The sequence below is a fragment of the Chiroxiphia lanceolata genome, chromosome 18, assembly GCF_009829145.1.
Source record: "Chiroxiphia lanceolata isolate bChiLan1 chromosome 18, bChiLan1.pri, whole genome shotgun sequence".
Lineage (NCBI taxonomy): Eukaryota > Metazoa > Chordata > Aves > Passeriformes > Pipridae > Chiroxiphia > Chiroxiphia lanceolata.
In genome coordinates, this window is record NC_045654.1 from 3,842,845 (window position 1) to 3,866,316 (window position 23,472).

A 23,472-nucleotide genomic window follows, 5' to 3' on the forward strand; every position below is an offset into this window, starting at 1 on the left:
GCACCACCCACTCCTTCTCCTCCAGATGTACATAGTGTTTTATGATGGTTTCACCCCCCTTCAAATGAAGAATATTTGGTTTTTTTCCCACCAGTGACCTTTCCTGCATCATGTCTATTAGAGTAGTAATAGATCATTTCTCTCTGCTGTCTATACATTCTGCTAGGGAAGGAAAACACGGGAGAGCCCATATATGGGACCAAAATGAGGAGATGGGCTGGCTGGGCTGTGAAAAGCAGTGAAAGGCTTGGGCTAATGGAGAGGTGAGAGCCCTGTGTGCCTGCTGCTTCCCTTACAGCCACTGCAACCCTGGCAAAAATTGCCATGAGCCCAAAATACCCCTCCTGGAACGGAGACTACTGAGATAGGAAGGGACAGGGTGAGCCAACCTTGGCAGGAGGTGGCACAGGGCATGTTCTGCACTGAGCTGGTGGCAGGCAGCCCACAGGTGCCCTGCTGTGGGAGGTCTCCCATCAGGAGCAGGCATGCTGCTTTTGGACAGGATGGATAGGCTGGATTTCTGCATGGGAGAAATAAAGGAAAAGTGAATGCAAGTGGTTGAATAGCCAAATAGAAATGGAGAGACTTGGAGGGCAGGTGGGATGTGTGGGCAGCTGCCTTGTCCTGGCGTGGCTGCCCGTGGCCAAGAGTGCATCCTTAGGGAAAAACATGTAACGTGTGTTGGGCAGAAAGGCTGTGGTGCTCACTCCGATGCTGGAGCAGTATTGTCCCCCAGCAGAGCAAACCCTGGGCATCCTTCTTGTCTCCTCTTCTTCCTGCCTGCTCTGGTCCATCCTCTGGGCTGAGTGAGCTCTGTGCTTCCAGCAGCATCACACTGAGCATCCTCACTGCTCTCCTGGGGCCGGCTCCAGCAAAACACCCACAGAGGGCTTTTCTTTCCTGCTGCAGGCACGAGCAGCAGGGAATGTGTGATAATCCCTCCTTTGAGGCCACAGTAATCGTTCACACCAAACTGCATCACTTTTGTATCAGTCATGAAAGACACCAAAGACAATAAGAAAAAAATACAGTTTTATATATATATTCAATCAACGTCTATGGAGCTCAACACGAGGGGATTACCAGCCAGTTTAGAGCGTTAGGGACTCTCAGCATCCATCAGAGGAGAACATTTGGTTGAATGGAAGCCAGCCTTTGATGGAATTGGAGAATAATTATTTCCATCAATAATTACATCCAAGCCCAGAAGAAATGGTTCCTGGCACATTGCAGGACAGGAGTCCTTGACTGCCTCGAGGCCAACATGTTTTAACCCCAGGACCTGGAAATCCCATTAGTGGGAGCGGGGGCTGGGGTGAGAAGGACATTGCCTGCCGTGCCCAGGTCCTGGAAGTGGTGTCTCAGCCTGCTGCCAGCCCAGGGAGGAACCCTCCTGCCTCCACTGCTGGAGTGGATCCAGCTCAGACTTTGCACAGGTCATTAATTTGGGGACGTTTTTAATGGATCCTAATGATTGAGCCTGTTCTTAAAAGGGGTTCGGGAAAGGCCACAAGCCAATTATCTTGCACACAGACAGCGATTAACTGTGTAGCTTCCTGGATGGTTAAAAATAATGTAGATGTTGGGAAGGGACTGGGGAATTTATTACAAGCAGAGTAACAGAGTTTTAAAGCCAAAGGGGCTATCACCTCCTGCATGTTCTTGGCCAGAAATATTTCACCCAGCTTCCCCCCAGTGACTCCTGTTCCTTGTATTTGGCTGTGCACATCCTTAAATGTTCAGGCATTACAAAATGGGCTCCAAGAAGGAATCCGCTATTAGTAAAAGTGGGAGCTCGTTGAGAGAGACAACAGGTGGAGACACCTTCTGCAGGTGCCCCTGTGCCAACTCCAGCCCCAAAACGTGTTGCTCATGGCTGAGGCAGGCAGGACGATGTTCCATGGGATGTGCAAGACTCTATTCATACCTAACTGGGGCTTTTTTAACATCACATTGCTCTTTAACCACCCTCTGGGCCCCATTCAACCCCCAGGATGTGCAGCCCTGGCCCCACAGGGGGCCCACATGTGATGGCTGTGGTGGTCTCTGCAGCCCAAAGTATGTTCCACTATGACTGTAGGGCTGGCAGGGGGACATCCCAGCCTTCCCCTTCTCTGGTGGGGTCCATGTGGCCTGGGGGCATAGTTGTACTGCTTTCCAAAGGGATGAGGAAGGTTGGGTGGCAGACACAGCAGTGGCACCTTTCAGAGCTGACCTGGGCATGGATGGCTAAACTCCAAACCCAGTGCTGGGATTGGCTCCAGAATGGTAATGGGAAGAAACGGGGACACTTTCAGTGCCAGCTGAACTCAACCCACCCTGGATACCAACCCACAGTCAGGCTGAGCCTGGACATGCCAATACTTGTTTTATCTATTCAAATAATACTCTGGATGACATCAAACCCCCAGTGTTCTTAGCACCCCTGCTGGGTACAGCTTATGGCTTTTCATTAATCTTTCCATTCTTTGAAATAAACATCTGCAGGACCTGGAAACCTATTTACTTCCATCCCCAGTGTCTGCACCCAGGCTCGTTTGAGTTTGTTTTCTCCATTTGGCTTATTTGCTTCATTTCAGCTTGCACAAGCCCTGGTGTTTCTTAAAGACTGTTCACTCAGTGGCTCTGCTCTTCACCGGCTCCCGTGGTCTTCCCGGGGCTCTTGCAGGCACTGACCTGACCCAGGTGATTCCCCTTAGCTCTGCTGGGCTGCCCCAGGTTCTCCAGGTTGGGCTTTCAGCAGCAACAGGTGTGTTCACTGGCCCAGCACCCTATTTGTAGGAGCTGGGAAAAGGGCTGCTCCTTGACTGCCAAAAGTTTGCTTCCAGGGAAGGATGAAGATGTGTGGCAAGGTATTATTAGGGCAGTAACAGGTTTGGTAAATTGCATTTGAAATGCAAAAGGGTTTTTTTCTATCAGAGTGCAAGGCCTGTCCTGTCTTGGCAGAGCTGGTGATCTAAAACCCAGGATTCAGGAGAAGATGTCCTGACTAGCTCCCATTCTCCCTTCTCCACTGGATTGGATCTGGACAGTCTGGAGCTGTCCAGCTGCTCTCTGGCTGCATGACACTCATGGAACCTCTGAGTGCTGAGTACAGCAAGCCTGGGGTGCAGCTTTGACTGAAAATGGGGAATTTTGTTGGAGCCTTGTAGGAGAATTTCAGGGCTGAACACTAAGAGCAACCTGCATCTCTCCTTCACAGCAGCACAGGTCCTACCTGTGGAAAGGAAAGGAGATTCTCCAGCACATAGGAAACCCTCAGCCAGTGACCCCAGCTGAAGGGACAGTTCTTGATGGCTCTCTTTCTCTCCTCTTGCTCTGGCAGTGGGACACTCGGCTGCCTGCCGTACCCTGCGGAGGACAGACGTCCTGAAAAGCTGAGCAGCTGCGTGGTCAGGGAGACCTCCACCACCAATGGCTGTGTCAAAGGGAGGGAGAGACGAGACCACAGGCACCACAGGTCACGCAGGTAAGAGCCAGGGCTGTGAATGGCATCACCTCAAAGCCGAGGGGTGGCAGGGGAGGCGTCTGTGGCTGTTTATCCAGCCCCTCTGGGGTCTGTGAGAGCTGGGGATGGCTTAAATGACTCTGTGAGTGTACAACAGATGCATGTGATTGTATGAAATCCCAGTGCATGCTGGCAGGGAGAAACCTGCAGTTCACTTCTACTCCAGGGCTAGCTCTTACAGCCTCCTTCCAAGTATCACTCTGGAAGACAGGCAACCTGCCAGCACGCCTCTGCACTACCAGGTCTGCTGAGAACCACCCTCAGCAATTCCCCTCTCCCCCGGCCTAGATCAGACCAGCAGCATTGGCTTCATTAGGACACAGCTTCATTATCAGCTTGTTGTTCATCCCTGATCACTTGAGAGGAGAAAAATGAATGGAACATTGTAAGCGAAGCATCTGGGGTCTCTGAGCCCTGCCTGCTAAACTATCTCTGGGATTAAAGCCTCTCTGTTTGGTTAAAGATGCTGCAAAGAAAGAGCAAGAAAGCACATTTCATATCTTCAGATTTCAGGCTAAGTGGAACAATAATCTGAAGCACATTTTTAATTAGACTTTGATTATAATCACGGAGAAACAATTAAAGTCAGATCAGCACATGGGAGAAAGCTTCCACATCAAAGAGAGATTTTTCTCTTGGGAGAGGGAGAAGGGCTCTGCAGAAACTGCCTGTGGCCAAAGGGTCAGAGATTCTTCCCTGCTTTCCCTTGGCTGTGGTCCAGCTGTACCCCTGGGTGAAAGGGCTGAGGGGCACCCAGACCTGAGTGCTGGGGAGCCCAAAACTGTGCTAGGAGAAAGCACGTGGGAGCTGGACTTGAGCATCCTGAGAATGGAGGGTCTGTTAGCAGTGCTCAGGTCCCTGATCTAGCACAACCCTGGGGTGTCTCTGGGCAGGTGTCTGAGCTTAGTGACAGTGAGAGTTCCTGGGAAATGCATGACTTCTACCTCAATGCAGACAGGAGACCCACTGAGCCCAAAGTGTGCTATATCCCCTAACAGTGCTACTGTTGGTCTGTGAAATCCTCAGGAGGAGAAAGAGAGCCAGCAGGAGTCTGTGGGTGCTCTGTGGGGCTGTGGTTGCACCTTGGATTTACTGCACCAGAAGCACTCAGCACTCATCCATGGTTCACAACTGAAGCACTAACTTGCAGTTTCGTTTTGCAGAGCAATTTTGTTTTTCAGGGCATATTAAAAGCACTAAGCAATTGGGTTTTTATGACAGTGTAATTTTGGTGGTAATTCAAGCCCTGGCTGATCAAGTGTTGAGGGGCGGTGGAGGCTGTGTTCCCCCCCCCCCCCCAAAGTGCCATTTGCTCTGCATTAGGCCTTTTATTAGCAATAACGTTTGTTCTTTCTACAGAAAGCTGCTCAATTTTTGGTTTGTTTCTGTAGTGAAGATCCCACAGTATTTTCCAAACACAAGGCTGCTTCCACTCATTACCTGCTCCCGGCTCTTCCCACTGGCAGGGGGAGAAGTGGGGAAACTGAGGCACACACATAGCACTCTCATTTCCAGCAGTGATTTTTCAGAGGCCCTGGGGAACTGGCTGTGCCCCCACAAGCTTTGGTCCTGGATCCATTTGGGGATCCATCTGGGAATCTATTTGGGGATCCATGGACTGATTTGGGATTAACCTGGGGAACCACAGGCTGCCACCAGCTGTCCCTGTCTTTACAAGCATTTGCTTTAGTTAATGAGTAGCCACAGAGTATCTGTCATTTTTTCAGCCCAGTGCTCTGAATTAATTAACCATGATATTTGCTTTTCATTGAAGCATAATGCAATTCGACATCATATGTTTAAAAAAGAAATTAATTTACAGGAGGGTTTATTTTGAAGCTTTAACAACTGTATAAGAGATGCATATCTCCTTCAATTACCATAGTGTCTCAATAAATATATATATATATTTCTAATCAATTGCTACTTAACACATGTCAAGTCTTTATTATAGTTAGATGCATCTGGTTGTGATAATTACTGTGTGCAAATTAAATGCCAATTAATTATTTAAAGCATATTTACAAAGAGCAACAAAACCTATAAATCTGTTACAGAGTTGTTAACCTTAGCAAACATGTTTTAAATAATCAGCATTGCTGTGGTGTAGCTGTCTTGTTATATCTCCATTAGACCCTTTAATCTGTGACCAACAGGGTAATTAGGCATCACTCGTGCCCCAAGTCCACCATGAACACTGATCTTGGTGCCCCATGTCCCTGAGGTGGGGATGGCAGACAGAGCCCCACGGGAGTTGATTTAGGGTTTATTTTTATTATTTTTGCTGTTTGTTGGTTTTTTCCCCCCTCCTCAGCCCTTCATGTGATGGGGAGAGGCCGCCACCAGCCCGGGGGAAGAAGAAGAAGAAGAAATCTGGCCGCAAGAAGCGAAGGAGGTGAGGGCAGCCATGGCAGCATGAGGGGACAGGCAGGGCAACCCTTGGCTGGGTGTGATGGAGGAGGCTCAGTGAAGGAGGTGAGGGTGGCCATGGCAGCACGAGGGGACAGGCAGGGCAATCCTTGGCTGGGTGTGATGGAGGAGGCTCAGTGAAGGAGGTGAGGGTGGCCATGGCAGCGTGAGGGGACAGGCAGGGCAACCCTTGGCTGGGTGTGATGGAGGAGGCTCAGTGAAGGAGGTGAGGGTGGCCATGGCAGCGTGAGGGGACAGGCAGGGCAACCCTTGGCTGGGTGTGATGGAGGAGGCTCAGTGAAGGAGGTGAGGGTGGCCATGGCAGCATGAGGGGACAGGCAGGGCAACCCTTGGCTGGGTGCGGTGAAGGAGGTGAGGGCAGCCATGGCAGTGTGAGGGGACAGGCAGGGCAACCCTTGGTTGGGCCTGAGGGAAGAGGGTCAGTGAAGGAGGTGAGGGCAGCCATGGCAGCAGGAGGGGATGGCAGACCTCAGCTGGGCATGAGGGAAGAGGGTCATTGAAGGAGGTGAGGGTGGCCATGGTGTTGTGCGGGATAGGAGGGGACAGAAGCCCTTGGCTGGTCTGTGTAAGATGGAGGCGTGAGGGGCTGGGGGTTCCACAGCCCAGGGAGGTGCCGCCATCTTCTTGCCCTCCCCTCAGGCCAGCAGAGCTGGGCTGAGGCTCATCCCTGGACTCATCCCATTCCCACTGGGAGCCCCCAGCCTCTGTCTGCCCTGGCGATGCTGCTGGTGGTGGGGTGAGGGCTGGGATGCCCTGTGGTCCCTAATGTCCCTGTATCTCCTCAGGTCTCCCTCCTACAGCCCCTCACCTGTGAAGAAGAAGAAGAAGAAAAGCTCCAAGAAGCGAAAAAGAAACAGGTATTTTTTCCTTGAAAACATAATTCAGCTGGCAGCAGCTGCTGGGGGTTTGGAGAAGGGGTGGAAGGCACAGCTGCCTTGGGCAGCTGTCGAGCCCAGTGGACAGAGAGGTGTGAGGCTCTGGCTGTCAGCAATGGCCACCTGGAGGTGAACTCTGGGCACAGAATGGGGTGCCCACCCAGAGCAAACGGATAAACATGTGCTGTTGGGGTGTGGGGGCACAGAGACAGACAAACCAAATCCACAAGAGGTCTGAGGAGCATCAGCCTGCTGTCCTTGCTGTCCTATTCATGTGGCTCCCATCCTCTGGGATACCAATGGGATCGGTGCTCGGGGTTTGCACTGGTCCCTGTCCCTTCTTTCCCAGCCTGCAGAAAGTGCCAGGACCAGGAAAAGGCTCAGACAAGCTCCCCGCATTCACATCCCAGTTTCCTCTCCTAGCTCTGGTGACTGCCTGCACCTTCCCCTTCTAAAGCCCATTTTTAATTCAGAGTATGATTAAATTTTAAAATTGCAAATATTTCACTGTTTTCTCTCAGCTGTTAAACCAATATTTGAAGAGAACAGTGGATACCATCTTCCTTGGAAAGTTCATGTATTTATAATATATTGAACCAAAGAGAGAACTACCAAAAATGGAAAACAGGGTGAAAAGTTGAGCTTCAACCTTAAAGAGGAGGAGAGACAAGGATATAGGAATTTCTTTAAAACAGTTTCTTCCCAAGGAGGGATTCTTATGCTCTTTTGCAAAGGCCATCTCATGATGGAAGTCCTTGGTCAGAGACTCTTTGGCTTTGAACCCTTAGTACCCATTTATGTCCCTGCAAGCCAAGAATAAGCTGTAGCTGGTCCCAAAAGGCAGTATGATAAACCATTCAGGATTAGTGACCAATGGAGGTTGTTTCCAGACACCTGGTAGCACTTCAACCATGGATCCTGACTGACTTTGCCAGAGGCAATCTCACAGCCCCTTTAGGCAGGACTTCAGGCCATGCCTTCTGCAGGATGTTGCTCCAAGGTGAGATGAGACAGTGGGCTGTGCTGTGCACTGGGGCCAGGCCTTGCTGCATGGAACTGTCCTCCATGCTCTCAGGGTGCTCTCTGTGAGAAAAGTGTCTCCTGTGTCATCCTGGGGATGCTTCAGGAGTCAAGGCAGAGTAATGACAGTGGTTTGGCTGTGAGGCTGCTCTGGAGTCACACAGGAAGGATTTTTCCTTTGACTGCTATGTGGTCCTTTATACAGAAAACCAGGGAAAGGACTCACACTGGCCACCTCAATGTGCACAACTGTGAGGCAGTAGCAGAGAAAAGGGACCCACCAGAGATAGGGGATGTATTTGATCTCTCTGAAGACTTGTTAACCTGAGGATCACATTCTCAATTACTTGCAGAGTGTGCTAGTCACTTCTACCACACCATTTCTCAGCTGCTAAAGGAGACCTGGGGCCATTCTACCCAGCTGGTGCATGAGGTCCTCTCTCAGTGCTCAGTCTGGGCCTAAACACATTGTCTCTGATTCAAATTTACAATTTTGTGAGGCGCTGTATTCAATGTACATATTTGTGTCTTGCAGGTTATCTTCAAAGAAGAGAAGGCACAGGTAAGAGTTGAGCAAGTGTGGGTGTTCCCTTAGAAATATGAATTTAATGGTCTCTTCAAGGTTGATGTTCACTGAGTGGGGGCAGAAGACACTTCTTCTGTGTCTCCTTGTGGAATCCCCTTGGCTTCCCCCATTTCCTTGGGTCTGGGGCTGCCCTCTCCTTATTCAGCCTTGTGTTCCTCAGACTTCACAGGAATTGGGTCCTCAGCCCAGCCTGTGCAATCAAGTACATAACTGGTGTAACCTCTTGGTGTTACCTCTGGCAACCTCATCCATCCTGCACCTGAACCTTCATTTCTCTTATGGTTTCATTTGCAAACAGTGACCATCTTTGAAACATTCAGAGTCAGTGGCTTCCCAGGTGTGTACTGGAAGAACTGTCCTGATTCCAGTATGTGTGTGTACAGAATCAAGAAGTTTTCATCTTTTCTGTGTAAAAAAGGCAAAGTCATCAAGTTGGCTGATCCCTTTAAGGGTTTTGGCCAAGCCCATGAGGCAGATTTGTCAGCAGGCACTCGGACCCCCTGTGCTGTGGCAGAATCATGAAACCCTTTCATTTTTACTGCATGCTCTTGGGCAATCTGGCTGTAACATTGATGTGTGATTGTGCAGCTTTTTATCGGAACAGAAATCTCCGAATTAATTAGCCATTTCTTATTTAGTTCTTCAAGCCCCAAAAGTAAGAGAAAGGAAGAAAGAAAACACAAAAAACAGTAAGTAGTGATTCATGGAGTTCCCTGCCCTGCCTGCACAGTGTGGGGCTAGGAAGTGCTTGATGTGGTGGGGCCCCTGGAGCTAACACCTGCTGCACAGCCCTAAGTGACTCTCAGGATTATTTTGCAGCTAAAACCAGCAATTCTGGTCTTGCTGGAATGAAAAAGGGTTTGTAGAGGCTGGAGATCTTTCCTCTCCCTTTCTTTTCTGATCCCTCATTCAGTACTTTCTCTGTGTCTCGCAAGGATGTGAAGGGTCTTGTTCATCCAGTCTGGAGCAGAGACTCTGGCTTTTCTGGTGGGAGCAGCATGAGAGGATGAACTGCAATCTGCTGAAGGGGCAGGCTGGCACACTCTTACTGGGAAGGGCCTTGGCTCCTTCTGGTTTGCTGCTCTTGGAGGTCACAGTAGAGGCTACTCATGATATAAAGTACAGCCAAATATTTGAATGGAGCCTAGGGAAGAGAAAGGATTTGTTTGAAGGTGATGGAGGTTGCAAAAATCTGGTGTTGAGGTTCCCATCAGCCCTGGAATGTTAGCAGAGCACAGTCCTATGGGGCAGATAACCAAAGGGTATGGTATAAAATGGGGTTCCTCAGGGCTGGAAGGAAGGGCTGTAAGCTGCCTCTGTTTTTAACTTCCTTCTTTGTCTTCTCCTGGCATTTGCAGCTTCTGGCTTCTCACCTGCTTTCAGAGCAAGGAAACAGTTCTGAGGCTGCACCTTGGGAACTGATCCCCTGACTGGCTTTGCTGGCACTTGGGATACTGCCTATTGCATGCAGAAAGTCTGTCTCCTTTCTTCTACGATTTCTGTGTGTTCAGTAGCACAGACACCCTTTTTTTTCTCAAACTGGGCTGCCCTGCACCTAAAAATCACAGTGGTAAAAGGGAGGATTCCTAAGTTATCTGTAAAAGCAGGCATCTCCCCAGCCTTACGTAGCAGTACCCTACCAGTGTGGTTAAAGCAAAGATCCAGGTCCTGCTGCTGTGCCCTGACCTCAGGGAATGAGAGCTGCTGGAACTGCTCTTTGGGGATAAACCAGACAAGGCGTTTCAGCCTCATTTTCTGCTCACAAATCAGAGCTGAGCCACTCCCGATTTCTGCAAACCTTATTGCTCCCAGGCGTGGATCAGATGGATCCCATGAGCCATCTCAGATCAGGATTTTTGCATAATCACGTTGCTTTGGCTTGTCTTCGCATCGAGCAACCGGTTATCTAAATCACACAGGACCAGTTTTTCCTCCTGAAGGGAGGGGAAAACACAGTGGAGGGACTGGTGCAGAGGGTCAAGAGCAAACATGGGGATTTTCACACAGATCCACCATATGAGGGAGAGATGTTCAGTGTTGCTGATTTCAGCTGTATGGAAATAAGGAAGGCGGATCCCAAAATGTGGAGTTTTTAAAAATACAGGGTGTGAAAAGCATCAAAGGAAGCAGCCAAGTGGAGTTGAAGGAATTGCTCTGGAGGTTGTCCTTTCATCTTAAAGGAGGTGCTGTTCTCAAGTAATTATTTGCTGAGTTTTTATACCGGCAGGTTGCTAAATGCTGTCCAAGCAGGCCATATTCATGCTGTCAGTGACTATGGTGTGGCCACGAAGCCAGGCTGTTCCCACCAGCTAACCCACCATTAGCTTTGCCTGCTGGCACAGCCATGCCAGCCTGAGCAGATGGATGTGCTGCCAGGTCTAAAATAACCGCTGTGGTGGGCACTGGTGAGAGGGAATGGGCACAGAAGGTGGCAGGTAGCCTGTCACCGATGTCACCCTGCTCTCTGCATGCAGGACTTCAGCTGTTGGCACAGGCAAGAACAGCCCTTCAGTGGCAGGGCCAGGCAATCCATGAGAAACAGCCTGGATGGTGCAAAGGGAAGCACAGCAGGGCACTGGACCTGTGTCCCTGTGCATGGTTTGCTGGGGACGGTTCTCAGACCCTGTCACAAAAGGAAAGCAGCAGTGACTGGGCCCCTGGCAGAAGGCAGGTAAATAGTCCTGCCCCTGCAGCAGGAGCCATGCACAGGGCAGGCTGCAGTTAGGGAAGCTGTACTTGGTGTAGCAGCCATGAGCTGCCCACAGGACTGGCCAGTTGCTCCCACCTGGAGAGGGTGGGGAAGGCTGGGCTGTTACCGAGTGTACTGTTTCACTTGGAGCTTGTCCTTCTGCTCTTTAACAAGGAGCCAGCACTACGGAGAGGGTTGGAGGTTTGTGATGGGTTGCCCCGAGGGATGGTGCTCCCTGCAAGGCTCAGCAATGGGAAGGTCTTGAGCTGTTGCCTGGCTGTTTTAGGGTAGTTTGCAGGATGAAAGGCAAGCACATAGCTCTTTAAAGTCTTGAAAGCAGAAAGGGTTGGTGCTGGCTGCTGCACTCCCGCATGCTTGTCCACAAATCTTTCCCCAGCAGGCTACAGAGCCAACCTAACAGCTTGTGTGTAAAATGCTAGCATAGACCTTGGCAAGATGGCTGGCCTTAATGTCGGTGTAGCAATGAAAGGACGGAGAATTTCATGCCTTGATGTTCTGTACAGTGTTTCATACACCAACCTCTGGTTTAAAACTCAGATCTCCGTTCTGGTTGGAGTGTTATTGACTTCAGCCTCCAGCTGCTGGCTCTTGCATCCCCCCCCATCTGTTGGCCTAATGTGGGTTTTCCTTTCTGCTCCTCAAAGCTCTCGTGGGCGCGCCCGGAAATCCCATCGCCATCGCCGCTGCCACTCTCGCTCGGAGAGCTCCGACTCCCACTCCCCCGGCTGCCGGAGCAGGTAACGGCACCGCTCCCCGAGCTCAGGGTCCTCAACGCTTCCCTGTGGGCTCAAGGACACGATTGCCATGGCCTGCCTGAGCCACAGGCTCTCTGTGCAGAGCCACGTCCCATTCTGGCAACAGCAGTGTCACATGCTGGGGGCTGAGCTGCTTGTGGTCTCGGCCACAGGAGGGTTTTGCCTCGAGGAGCAGTGGCTGCAGCTTTTTGGTCTGACAGTCACTTCTAATCCCCATGGCTGATGATCAGCCCATGACAGCTGATTCCAGCCTAGTGTCCCTTCCCCAGCCCAAGGGCTCTGTCCTGCTGATGTTCCAGGAAACCATTAAACATGGTCTTAGAAATGGAAATATATTTACCCGTGGCAATTTATAGCTACTGTCTTTGACCTGATTAAAATCTCTGTCCTGTGGATGACAGGACCTGGGGCCCGCTAAGTGGATGCTGGTGTTAGACCCAGCATCACTGCAACAGCAAGTGGTTTAAACACATCATGAGTTCATATTTCATGTTCTCTGAAAGCACTTGAAGAACCCACCCCCACTCTCCCACTTCACTCTAAGTGCTGTGAATTTTCTTATGAAAAGCTGATGATCAGTGGGGGGAGGAATGCAATCAGTAATTGGAGGGGTGCTCACTCAAGAGCAGAGTGTGTCTTCTCTTGGAGGTGTATCACCATAGGAACATTCTGGGCTGCATGAAGGTATAGCTTGCCTTGAGCCACCATAAAATCATGAGCTGGAGCTAAACTCTGAAGTTAAGGTCCAAAGCCTGGATGCAAAATTATTATTTTTCTTTTAAGATAGAATAGCAAAACACCCCTTTCTTCCCGCTATGACTCCGCAGAGCAGTCATGTGGGAGACATTTTCCCCCACACAGTGTCCTGGCACAGAACTGCCAAGGGTTTGTATGGAGCTGGTAACGGGCACTACTGCAATACTAAGGAATAACATTTTGGTTCTTCATGTCTTCTGGAGGCACAGAGCCAGGTCTCGGGAGGAAGGGCGTAAAATACGGCGAAGACACTCCCGGCACCATTCAAAGATCACTGCAAAGAGAAGCTCCTCTGCAGAGGTTCAGGCCAGTCAAAAAGCCAGCCAAACCCTCCCACTCTACAGCTTCCTGTCTCCTAAGGAAGTAGTAAGTATTATACACTGTCCTTCTTTGCTTGAACTAGCCAGAGAAATCTGGGCAAGAACTCTGATATGAAATTTTTATAACTCAATTATAGTGATGTTAGACAAACTTGGTTAAACTGTATTATTAATTCATGGTGCTGTTCTCCAATGTATGTAAAGTCATTCCTTCCTTGAGCACTTTCACACCAAGGGTGGGGCTGGAGAGGGGAAAAACTTACCAGGGCTTTAGCCTATGAATAATGAATTAAGGACATTTAACAAGAAAAAAAAAAAAGGTGGCCTCCAGCAAGGATATTTTACAGGAAAGTGTTTGTTATGCAGTCTTTGCTCAGCTGGATGTGGACTTAATTCACTGGTCTTCACATCCAAAAGTTTAGTCCTTCAGGGTAATAAAGGGTATCAAACATATATAAAAGGAACATTTACATTTAATGAGTTGCTGATTATTGGCAGGGGATGTTTTCTGACTATCAGGATCCTTCTAGGATCACTGTTGCTCTGGACTGACAAGCCCAGGGGCCAAATTCAGAACTTATGAGTAGCCCTCATTGATGCTAATGGGAACTGCATGTGCAGCTGAGGGTAAAATCAGAATCAGTGCCTTGGGATGTTTTTCCACATATATGGAAAGAGATGACATAATACAAGAATTGAGGGAGCAAGAGGTGGAGGGAAATATTAGCTACAGATTGATATCAGTCTTCCTTTTCCATGACACGTTTCCCATTTGTTCCTGGCAGCAGCAAAGCAGAGGTGTGATGCTCTTTGACTGTGGTGTTAGCATCAGATAGGCATTCTGGAGAGATAAATTGCTACATAGGACTGGAGGTAGTGCTGAATCTTGTACTCACATGTGTGGATGTGTAATGCTAGAGGTGTTCTGAGTACAGAGTCCTCCAAGCCCCCAAGTGTTTTTCTCCTTCAGGCCCAGTCATCAGTTGGAAATAGCTCAGCCACACGCAGGAGCTACATCAGATATGAGAGAAATAGTGCCAGCAGGAGGAGAGACTCTACCCACACAGACAGCGTGCCCATCAAAATACACAGGGATTGTACGTGGGCACAGACAGGCACAAGCTGTCTCTCAGCATTAGGGACGGGCCTATTTGCTCTCGTTATAGAGGCTCCTGAGCGTGTGGGGCCATGTGAGTCACTGCTTGGAAAGCCTTATAAGGCAGCGTGGAGAGCAGAACCCGCACCCCACACGTTGATGTGTGTGTGCAGAAAAGCAAGGTATGCCACGAGCTGGGGGTGTTGCCCTCTGTCAGCTTGAGAAGGTAGGAATGAGTTTAAGAGCTCCTCCCAACAACGAGCCAGCCAAAGACTGCATCGTGTCACCAGGGTGTTGTTTGGTTCAAACTGCGTATTTTACATAAATGCTTTTGAGCCTAAGCCTGGTTTTTAATTAGTACTAGGTTTTCTCTCTCTGAAGCCAGGCTCCCTGAGTCCTGTGAGGCCAACTGCCAGCTGTTCTGTTTCCTGAGAAAGAGTAAACTCTAATTTAAAATTTTAAAGGCTTTAAAATGAGCTAAACTCAAGCATGCTGCACTCCCCTTTCCCCTATTTTCACCTGAGGTAAATGAGCATACAAGCTGCAGGGCAGGAAAAATCAGAGCTTGACAGTTCCAGATGCAGGGAGTGGATGCAAAGTAAAAGTCATCAGGACCCTCCTGTATTCTTTCTAGTGAGGGTTAATAACACAGGCAAATATTTCAGTGACTAAAAGACATCACCACTGATGCAAGCCACTCTTTTCCTTCTGTCCCCAAAAGAAATACAGTCTCCTGGGACAGCATTCAAGAGCATATTTAAGCAGTTGTTTAAATTGAACAAGTTAAGAGCTGCCCCTGAAATTTTTCTGAATAAGATCATTAAATATCATGTACTCAAAATTGGCAAGGGAAAAATGGAGACCTTAAGTCTCATTTATTAATGACTATACACAACCCTTTGATGCCTCTCCTCTTTGTGAGTTAAATGGTTGCTCTATTAATAAGCTTAGTTCTGTCAGGCTCCACTTTGAAAGCAGCCTAGATGTATTCTCGAGTGAAACTGTGCTCTTGCAGAAAATGCTGATCACATATCAAAAATAAATTACTGGAAAAGAAAGGATTTAGTGGGGAAAAATAAAAAAAGCCAGAACTGGTATTCAAAAATGCCATGTTTCAGTCCTCTATGAGAGTTGGTTTGTCCTGTTCCCCAGCCTTCCATTTGGCCTGGGCTTCCAAACCCTTACCCAGTGTCATATCTCCAAAGGAAAGGGATTGTCCAGGGAGGATCTCAACATACAGAAAAGACCCAGAGAGACAATACACAAACTCCCATGAGGTACTGCTACAGCACTTCCAAAGCACAGGGTTTGCTTTTTTAAACCATTGTTTTTCTTCCGAAAATTTGATGTGCTTAGTTCTAAATTCTGCATTCCCCCTGCACCGTTTGACTTCCTTTGTAACAAAACAGCCACAGTTTCTACCTGAATTGATGAGGGATAAAGCACACAAAATAATGCCCTGCCCATGCTCCTACCTTGCAGCTTCTTTCCCCCTTTATGCATAAGTTGATGCACACACACATGCATGTACACATGCAGAAACACCCCAAAGTTCCCTGCTACTTTTCCTTTTGGCAGTGTATTTCCAAGCTTCTCCCTCTCTTTCTCCTTTAATCCCCTGCAGCTGCAGTAGCCACCTACTGAGCACAGGATTGTGGGTCTGTGCCTCAGCATGCAGAGGAGCTGTGGGGAATGTGCAGCATTTATTTCTGTACAGAATGCCCCTAACCTGCTGCAGACACTTCATTCCACACCGACACAGATGTAGGACGTGCCACTGTGCTTTCAGCCAGCAGTGCAATATAAATACCTGCAGGGCATGGATCTAATTGCCTTTGTTGTTCCTGATGAAGATAACTGCACAATGCATACACTTTCCTTGCCAGCTCCTCTACTTCCACTGTAACTCATTTGTGATGCCACAAATTAACACAGGCTTGAGCCAGATTTCCAGTGAGGCTCAGTGGGGTACGGCTGGTCCAAATGATGCTGTTTGTCTTTGTGCTCATGTCTGCAGGGAAGTAGAAAATGCTGAAATGCTGTGCAGGGAGTGGGATAACCTGTGCTGGAGGGCTCAGGAAACCTTATGTCAGACCTGCATGTTGGCTTGCTGCTGCTGGTTTTGGTTTACATAGGAAAAGCTATTCTTTTGAATGTTAGGCAGCATGTTTTTGACAATAAACAGGGCTCTCAAAGAGCAGAAAGGTAAAACCTTCCATAAATGTGGAAGTTGTTCTTTCTTTTCCTGTTCTCCACTCTCAGCCAAGGGACTGAGGTTACCCCTGGTTATTATCTGGCAAATCCACAGCTCATTGCTGGACCAGCAGCTGGGAGGAAGGACAGATGCCTGTAGCCATTGGAGGGGTGAGCATGCATCAGGTACCAAAAAAAGGTGGGAGAAGGAAAACCTTTGCTCTAAAGAAGTGCCAGCCTGGCCCAAGGTGAAGTGGGGACACCCTGGCCTGTGTCACACAACACTGGCTCCACCCCAGCAGGCAGAAAAAGGTCCTTGAAAAGGAACAAACTTTTGCCTGGCATTTTCTGGAGTTTACCCCCAGCAGTGGATTGGTGAGCCAGGCTCTCAGCAGTGTTGCCATCTAGCCCAAATAACCCAAGTTCAGAGCTTGCAGGGACAGTCCTGTCATTGCCTCCATGCTCTGGGACTCAGCTTAGCCCCTGTGGTAGAAAAGGCCTCACCCTGAACTCTCCATCTAGCCAAAAAAAAAAGAGTATTCTCCCACTCAATATTCCTCAAGACATAGATTCATAATCGTGCAGAAAGGGGTTATATTAAATTCCTACAGTATTTCTATTTTTTATGCTCAGTAAGAAGTTGGCTTTTCAGCTGGGGTAGGTTATCAGCAGAGGTGAGCCCATTTCCCCAGGTGAAAGCCTCCCCCAGCCCCCTGCCCTGGCAGGTGGAGGTACCCCAGGCCCAGCCCAGAGCCTCAATCCCCCCCAGCAGCCCCTCAGCAGGTGCTGCTCCCTGTGCCAGCGGCTCCTGGCAGATGTTTGCCGGGCCCTGGCTGAGAGCAGGGCTCACCAGGGTCATGGACACAAGTGTTTTATTCCTTTCATTAATACAATGCCCAGAAAAGAAGAGAAAGGGAGACATTATGCTCCTCTGCAAAAGAAATTAACTCTGCTTTGAAGTGAGTTGCAAAACAAAGAGAAAAAAGGCCCAAGTAAGAAATCCTCCAGCTCTAAGTGAGGCTGTGCCACGCTGGGCACTGATGGGTCTCAGTCCCTGTAGGGCTGAGAAAATGTGTAGTCATCTCTCACCCTGGGCCTGTCTGTGGCACAGTAAATGGAGTTGTTCAGTTTAATTGGAAGATGAGCAGTGATTGTATTTTTGTAACCTATTAGATCTTGCTCCCTCTTTCTGGGACTGCACTCAAAATTACAGTCTGGAATAAGAGTGAGGGCCTCATTTCTCTCCCCCTTCATCTTGATTAAATCATGATTTGAAACAGAAAAATCCAATAAATACATATCTTGGGTTCCCTTGAGGGCAGTGGTAGATTCCCTGCTGAAAGCAGGGAAGCAAAGGAGGAAGCAAAGTTCATGAGATTATTTAATTACTTATTAGAGAGGGGGAGTGAAAATCCAAATGTTCACATGGAGAGAATTAGATTTGTGAAAGAGCAGAATCTTCTAAGACACCCTAGAAAAATAAAAAGCCATTAGAATTCAGAATAACACTGAACAGTGTGATTCAACTGAGCTTTGTGCAGTGTTTTTAGATGTAGCATTCTGTCTCCATCCTGGGTGGCAGGCATGACTTTCAGAAGCAGTAAAACGGGACCAGAAGCAAAGCCGAGGTCATCAGATGGGGACTGGGGGGAACTGGTCTGAGCAGGCAGGCAAGCTGAGCACCTGAGACTTGTCCTGGCTCTTGCTGCAGGACAGCATCCCCCTTAGAGCCCTCAGAAAGCTACTGGCTACAGCCTGGTACCCCAAGGTGGGGAGGCTGGGAGGCTGCTGTGTCCCCCCAGTGCTTCCCCTGCCCCATCCAGACCCTCCAGCTGTCACACAGACTACGTGTGAGATATGGATGTGTGATATGTGGATATGTGTAAGAACTGCATATTTCACTCATATCCTCATGTTGCCTCTTCCTGGAGTGTTGCTGCCACAGATGTTGAGCTATGGAGAAGCTTGTTGATGCCCCCAGTCATTTGACAGATTTTGTGATGTGCTGACAGCAGTTGCTGCTTTTGAAGGTAGGCTTCAACCAAGGATCTCAGGTCCCAGAGTTAGTCTGAAAATCTATTTTAGAAATGCCAAGAAACTGCTGTATTTCTTGGCTGAAATAATGGCCTTTTGGTTTAGACTGGGAAGGAACAGAAGGAAGGTGTTTGCACATGTGATGCTGGGGTCAGTGTCCCTTGGAGCAGCCCTGTGCCCGCTCCAGGCTTTTCCTACTGCTGCATCTGGGGAGTACCTCACATGGTGGTTTTATGCCTGTAAATGGAAGGTGATGAAAAAGCTGCTTATCTCTGGGTTAGGGTTTGCTCTAAAGCAAACCATAGCCCATCTTTCAAAAAAATGTTTGCCACGTTTGAAAGCACAGTTCTGTATTTTCTGGGGTGTGCCTGGGGAGAGTGCAGTGGTCCAGATCTCTTTGGGCTCTGGATGTTTCAGAAAGAGTTGGTGAAAAGCAGAGCTGGGTACCTGGCTTTCCTATGCTCCTTTGACATTCCAATTTCTGCTGGAGCTTTAAGGACTGGTAGAGAAGTGCTAGAGCTGAGAAAGAAGCAAGAAGCAGCACCAGATGCTGAAATGAGGACTTGTAATGTGTGTCTCTTCTTAGTTGGGAACACTTGGGAGATGTTTCTGTGTTGAAGGGCTAGTGAAGAAGGATCACTTAATTTCCCATGTGTGCTACTGGGGTTCCTGATGCCTCAGAGTTGGGACTGAGCATAACTTAGAAGTTAGTGTGGAATGGGGGAGTCCCCAGCTCCAGTAGGGATTTGCTGGGATGACCTAATTTTTCTCTCTTATCCCAGAAGTAGTAATGTCTGTCCCAGGCAACACGGGAAGTACTTGATCTTCCAGCTCCACATGTTTTCAGAGCATGAGGTTGTTGTGGGAAGCCACCATTCCACTGGCCATGCTGAGACCTGCTGTGTGTGTTGGTAGCTCTGCTCTGGTTCAGCACCTGTGTCTGAGTCAGCTGTCCTTGCCCCAGTTAACACCTCTTGAAGTAGGTTGAGGGCAGCTCTTCCCAGGGACATGGGCAGGAGGGTGGATGTGCAGGCACCATCTGATGGGATGAAGGAGCTCCATGTAAAACGTGACACAGGCTGAGTGTCTGCAGCCCCTCTGAGGGTGAGAAAGCCAGGGGGTCCAAGGCTAACCTCTCCAAAGGGACGGGCTCTGTCCCTGCTGTGTGATAGCTGATCCAGGTCTCCTCTGCTTTTCTTGGCTCAGAACACCTCAGATTGGTGAGGGCATGACCCAGGTCCCCAGTGTGGACAGCAGGGCATAGAGGGGGGTATTGTGTGCCCAGAGTGTGGCATGAGGTGTTTGAGGGAGCACAGCTTGCTGGGAACATATTGGAGGACTATCAAGAGTGGGGAGTACCAAACCTGTGTGTCCACACTCTAAGGACCCTGGACCAAACTCATGGGTGGGAATGAGGAGAGCAGAGCTTCTGAGTGAAAGAGGAGGAGGCCACATGAGAACGCAGATGTGCCAGGTCTGTGTTTGGCCCTAACTGTCACCCCACTGCAAGGGCAGGTGTTAGCACTAACATAGCCCCACTCCAGTGCTGGTACATCCCTGGACCAGCTTGGGTAAATGCTAGTGGAGTTAAAACTGAACTATAAAATGCTGAAATTATGTAAATCCCCTTGGTGATGCTCAGGGTTCCAGAAAACAGCCCTCCCCAGGGAAGCCTATGTGAGTTTGAGGTCCTTGCTGGCCCTGCTCTGTTCAGGAATCCACCAAAACCCAGCCAGTGTATGGCTGGACCCCCATGCAGAGACTGGCCAGGAGCAGGGTTTTCCTCCTTTATTTTTTTTTTCCTTCTTCCCTCACTTGATTTCCCTTTGCCACTTCCATAAAACCCAAGGGGATTTAGTGCAAGCTGCGACTTTTCATCACAAGCCATCAGCCTCCAGGAACAGGCTGGGCAGACTAATTTTAAAGCATAAGGAAACAAAAATTAATAATAAGGGAGACAAGCGAGCAGACAAAAAGCAGTCGTGACATTTGTGTAGAGGAGGCAGCAAACAGTTGGCAGTGTGGATTGAAGAGAGGGTTTATGTTTTTTTCATGTAATTTGAGACTCTAATGATGGACTTATGTTGCCCGCTCTTCCTTTTTTCTTACACCTTACCTACTAAAGGAGGAGTTCTTGATGGGTAAGTGGATGCTATCCGCAAGACACCAGGGAATTTATTAGAGGTCACTTGAGCGCATTAGCTATATCTTCTTCAGGGGGTAAAAAAAGCACACAAACAAGTATCTGTCTACCTTTTATTTCCAAAGGGATTTTTCTTTTTTTTTTTCCCCTCACCCTCTTTTTTCTTTTTCCTTTTTTTTTTCCTTTTTTATTTCAAAGTGATAAGCTTGTTTATTTGCCAGTTTTTACTTTGTGCAGAAGCCCTTAATTTGGTTTGGTTTGGTTTTTTGTTGCTTATTTTAGTGACATTCGTTCAGCCGCTTTATTAAGGAAGCTTAAAAAATTCACTCATTTAAGATTTTATTTCTTTTTTTCTTTGCAAGGATTATGTAGATTTTGTATGTATATACTCCCCTTTTTTTTTCTCCCCTCTTTAAGGTTAAATAAGGGCTTTGTCCTCTGTTATATTTCTTTTTTATTTAGTTAGTTAGTTATTTTGATTCTTTGGTTGCCCGCTTACTTTGTTGAACTTTTTTGTTTAACATGAGTCGCATGCTGATACTCTTTGCATGATCTCTAAATCTTCCCATTATCATAGCAGGGGGAAAAGAAGTTTCTTCTTACTGTGGATTTCTTTTAGGGATATGTGCTTTTGTTTTCTTCTCCTTTCTTCTTTTTCTTTCTTTCTTTCTTTGTTTCTTTTCTTTCCTTTCCTTTCTTTTTGTTTCAGTGCATCATGATGGTAAAATTTCTGGGTTTATTGAAAAAAAAAAAAAAAAGCAAAGTAAAACAAAAAAAAACACACCCCCCCCAAAAAAACCAATCAAACGATGCCAAATGGCTTTTTTGCTTTCAGATCTCTCAGTCAGGGTCTTCTGCTGACCTCTTTACCAAAACAGACAGCCCGCCTGGCAACCTAACCCGCCAGAACGGAGAGTATCATGAATATGACTCAGGAAACGATACTTCCTCCCCTCCCTCCACTCAAACGAGCTCATCCAGGTCAAAGGACAGCCAGGAGAAAAGAAGTCTAGTCCATGATGGCTTTGGCCATGCCTTCTCGTCCGGGAAGCCCAAACTGGCCAACAGCGATAACAGCTCTGATTCAGGAAATTCCTTCACCAGTTGTTTTTCCCAGACCAAGGGAACAGCTTTGGAAAATCTGTCTCCAGATGCCCAGGGACAAGACCGAAGGTCAGTGATTACCGGTAGCTGCTGCTGGCAGCCAAATACCTGGTGCGTTGTTGCTCTGTACCTCCTGCCCGCTCCCCAGCTGCCGTGGTGAGCCAGCAGGGAGGTGTCTGTGGTCTGGAGGCAGGCAGATACCAATCACACCCACGGTCTTGCCAGTCTGGAGTCCAGAACCCAGCAAGGACCAGTATTGTAGCCTGAGGAGGGAGATAAAATCCAGCCATAACATCCCTGGGCTTTGCTTGCGCCGGTGCTTCTGGCTTTAGTGTGGTTAACACAGAGTTTAGGCCTGGGTCAGGCTGTGTCCAGAGCACATTCCTGCTCAGCTGGGCATGGCACATCAAAGAAAAGTTTCACTGGCCTTTCTGGGAACAATCTGAAAGGGGCATCTGGGGATTGACGTGCTATTTCTCCCCCTCTGCCTACTGAGGGGAAGGGAAGCAGGATTTGTTTTCACTAAAAGCATTATGGGCTGTTCTTTCACCTGTCCAATGAAGCAAACCCAACCTGCCCCCTTCCCAGCTCATCCAGGACTGGTCCAGGGTGAAATGATAGATCTCCTGCTGGTGGAGAGCACAGGGAGGGGCAAGTACCTCGCTGGCTGCAGGGTAACACAGCAGCAGCACTGGGGCCACAGGGCATCCAGGCTTGGGCAGGAGTCAAATCACCACCCAGTGCCACAGGTCATCCTCAGGAGAGGGGAGTAGCTGCCAGCCTCCAACACTGCCTCCCATTCCTGGAGATTTGCCAGGGGATGTTGGGGATGAGGACACTGAAACTTGGTGGCTGGTACTCAAGGCTGTGCTCAGGCAGTGGTGTTAGGGAACTGTTCCAGCTCAGGCCCTTGGGTCCTAAAGGCTGGAAGTTAGAGCCAGGATATGATCTGGGAGTGGGAGCCAGGGGAATGGGTGTTAGGAAGAACAAGCTTCGTTTTTCAGTCAGAGGGTAAAATTTTAGGGCTGTATGTACTTATCACATTGTGACTCCAGTGGGATAACTCTGCCTTCACATGGGTGGAGCTGGGATTGCAGCTGGCCCTGGCTGCTGGGAGGCTGCCTGGCTGCTGGGCTCTTGACCCCAGTTAATTCCCTGGGCACTTCTGTGCCTGGAAGAGGAGGAATCCACACAGTGCTGTCCAAAGGCAACAGGACATGCCTGCTCAGTGTCCACTCATGCTGCTCCACAGCCAGGCTGGAGCAGAGTCCCCTGCCCTGCCATGCTCTGCCTTTCCCTCACTCCAGCACTTCTCACCTCACTCCCTGCCCAGAACCTGCACTGCTCGCTGGCCTGACCCAGGCTCTGCCAGCCAGATGCCTCTGGTGTGTTGAGCACGGGGCAGATGAGCTGCTCCTTGTGCCACCTGAGACCTCTTCCACAGCCCTTCCCTGGCACAGCCCAGAGGGTGAGCTCTTGGACTCTGACCCACACACATGGGGTTTCCTGCAGCCCGGGGAGCCAAGAGGTCTTTTTTACCCCCAGCTGGGGAATGGGAGGATGGGAGTATTTGTTTGCTGGAGCATGGTGCTCCCCTCAGCCAGGGACCAGTCCCAGTTCAGCCACAGCTTCAAGGAGTGTCCAAACATCTGTTCACAGAGGGTGCCTGTCCTTGTGTCTCAGTTCTTCGGAGGAGAAGAAGCGAAACTTGCCCCCGTCCCCAACCCACAGCTCCCCGCTCAGGCCGTGCTCCCGCAGCGCATCCTACACCAGCACGGGCAGATCCTCCCCCGGCTCCAGCCGCTCCCGCTCCTCACACCACAAGGCCTCTCCCAGGTACTCCCGAAGCAGGTCCTGCTCTTCGGGAAAGAGGTAAGGCCAGCTGAAATGGCTGTCTCTGTGACCCTGGGCGATGTCTGACCCTTGTTGGCTGGCAGGCTCC

At 49.1% G+C, this 23,472-nt stretch overlaps 1 protein-coding gene across 5 annotated transcripts in view; it reads left to right on the forward strand.

The window, feature by feature from the left end:
• The window catches only part of SRRM4 (serine/arginine repetitive matrix 4), a 48,626-nt gene that overhangs the window by 16,835 nt on the left and 8,319 nt on the right, over positions 1 to 23,472 (forward strand). Inside the window, exons 2-10 of one of the 5 annotated variants that reach the window (XM_032705809.1) lie at positions 3,326 to 3,469; positions 5,823 to 5,903; positions 6,724 to 6,795; positions 8,369 to 8,395; positions 9,058 to 9,108; positions 11,774 to 11,866; positions 12,844 to 13,006; positions 21,262 to 21,599; positions 23,190 to 23,402. In XM_032705809.1, coding sequence (XP_032561700.1) covers positions 3,326 to 3,469; positions 5,823 to 5,903; positions 6,724 to 6,795; positions 8,369 to 8,395; positions 9,058 to 9,108; positions 11,774 to 11,866; positions 12,844 to 13,006; positions 21,262 to 21,599; positions 23,190 to 23,402 — 1,182 coding nt within the window. Of the gene's footprint in view, positions 1 to 3,325; positions 3,470 to 5,686; positions 5,733 to 5,822; positions 5,904 to 6,723; positions 6,796 to 8,368; positions 8,396 to 9,057; positions 9,109 to 11,773; positions 11,867 to 12,843; positions 13,007 to 21,261; positions 21,600 to 23,189; positions 23,403 to 23,472 lie in introns of those variants that run through there. The other 4 variants (XM_032705810.1, XM_032705814.1, XM_032705811.1 and 1 more) reach the window with 4 other exon arrangements.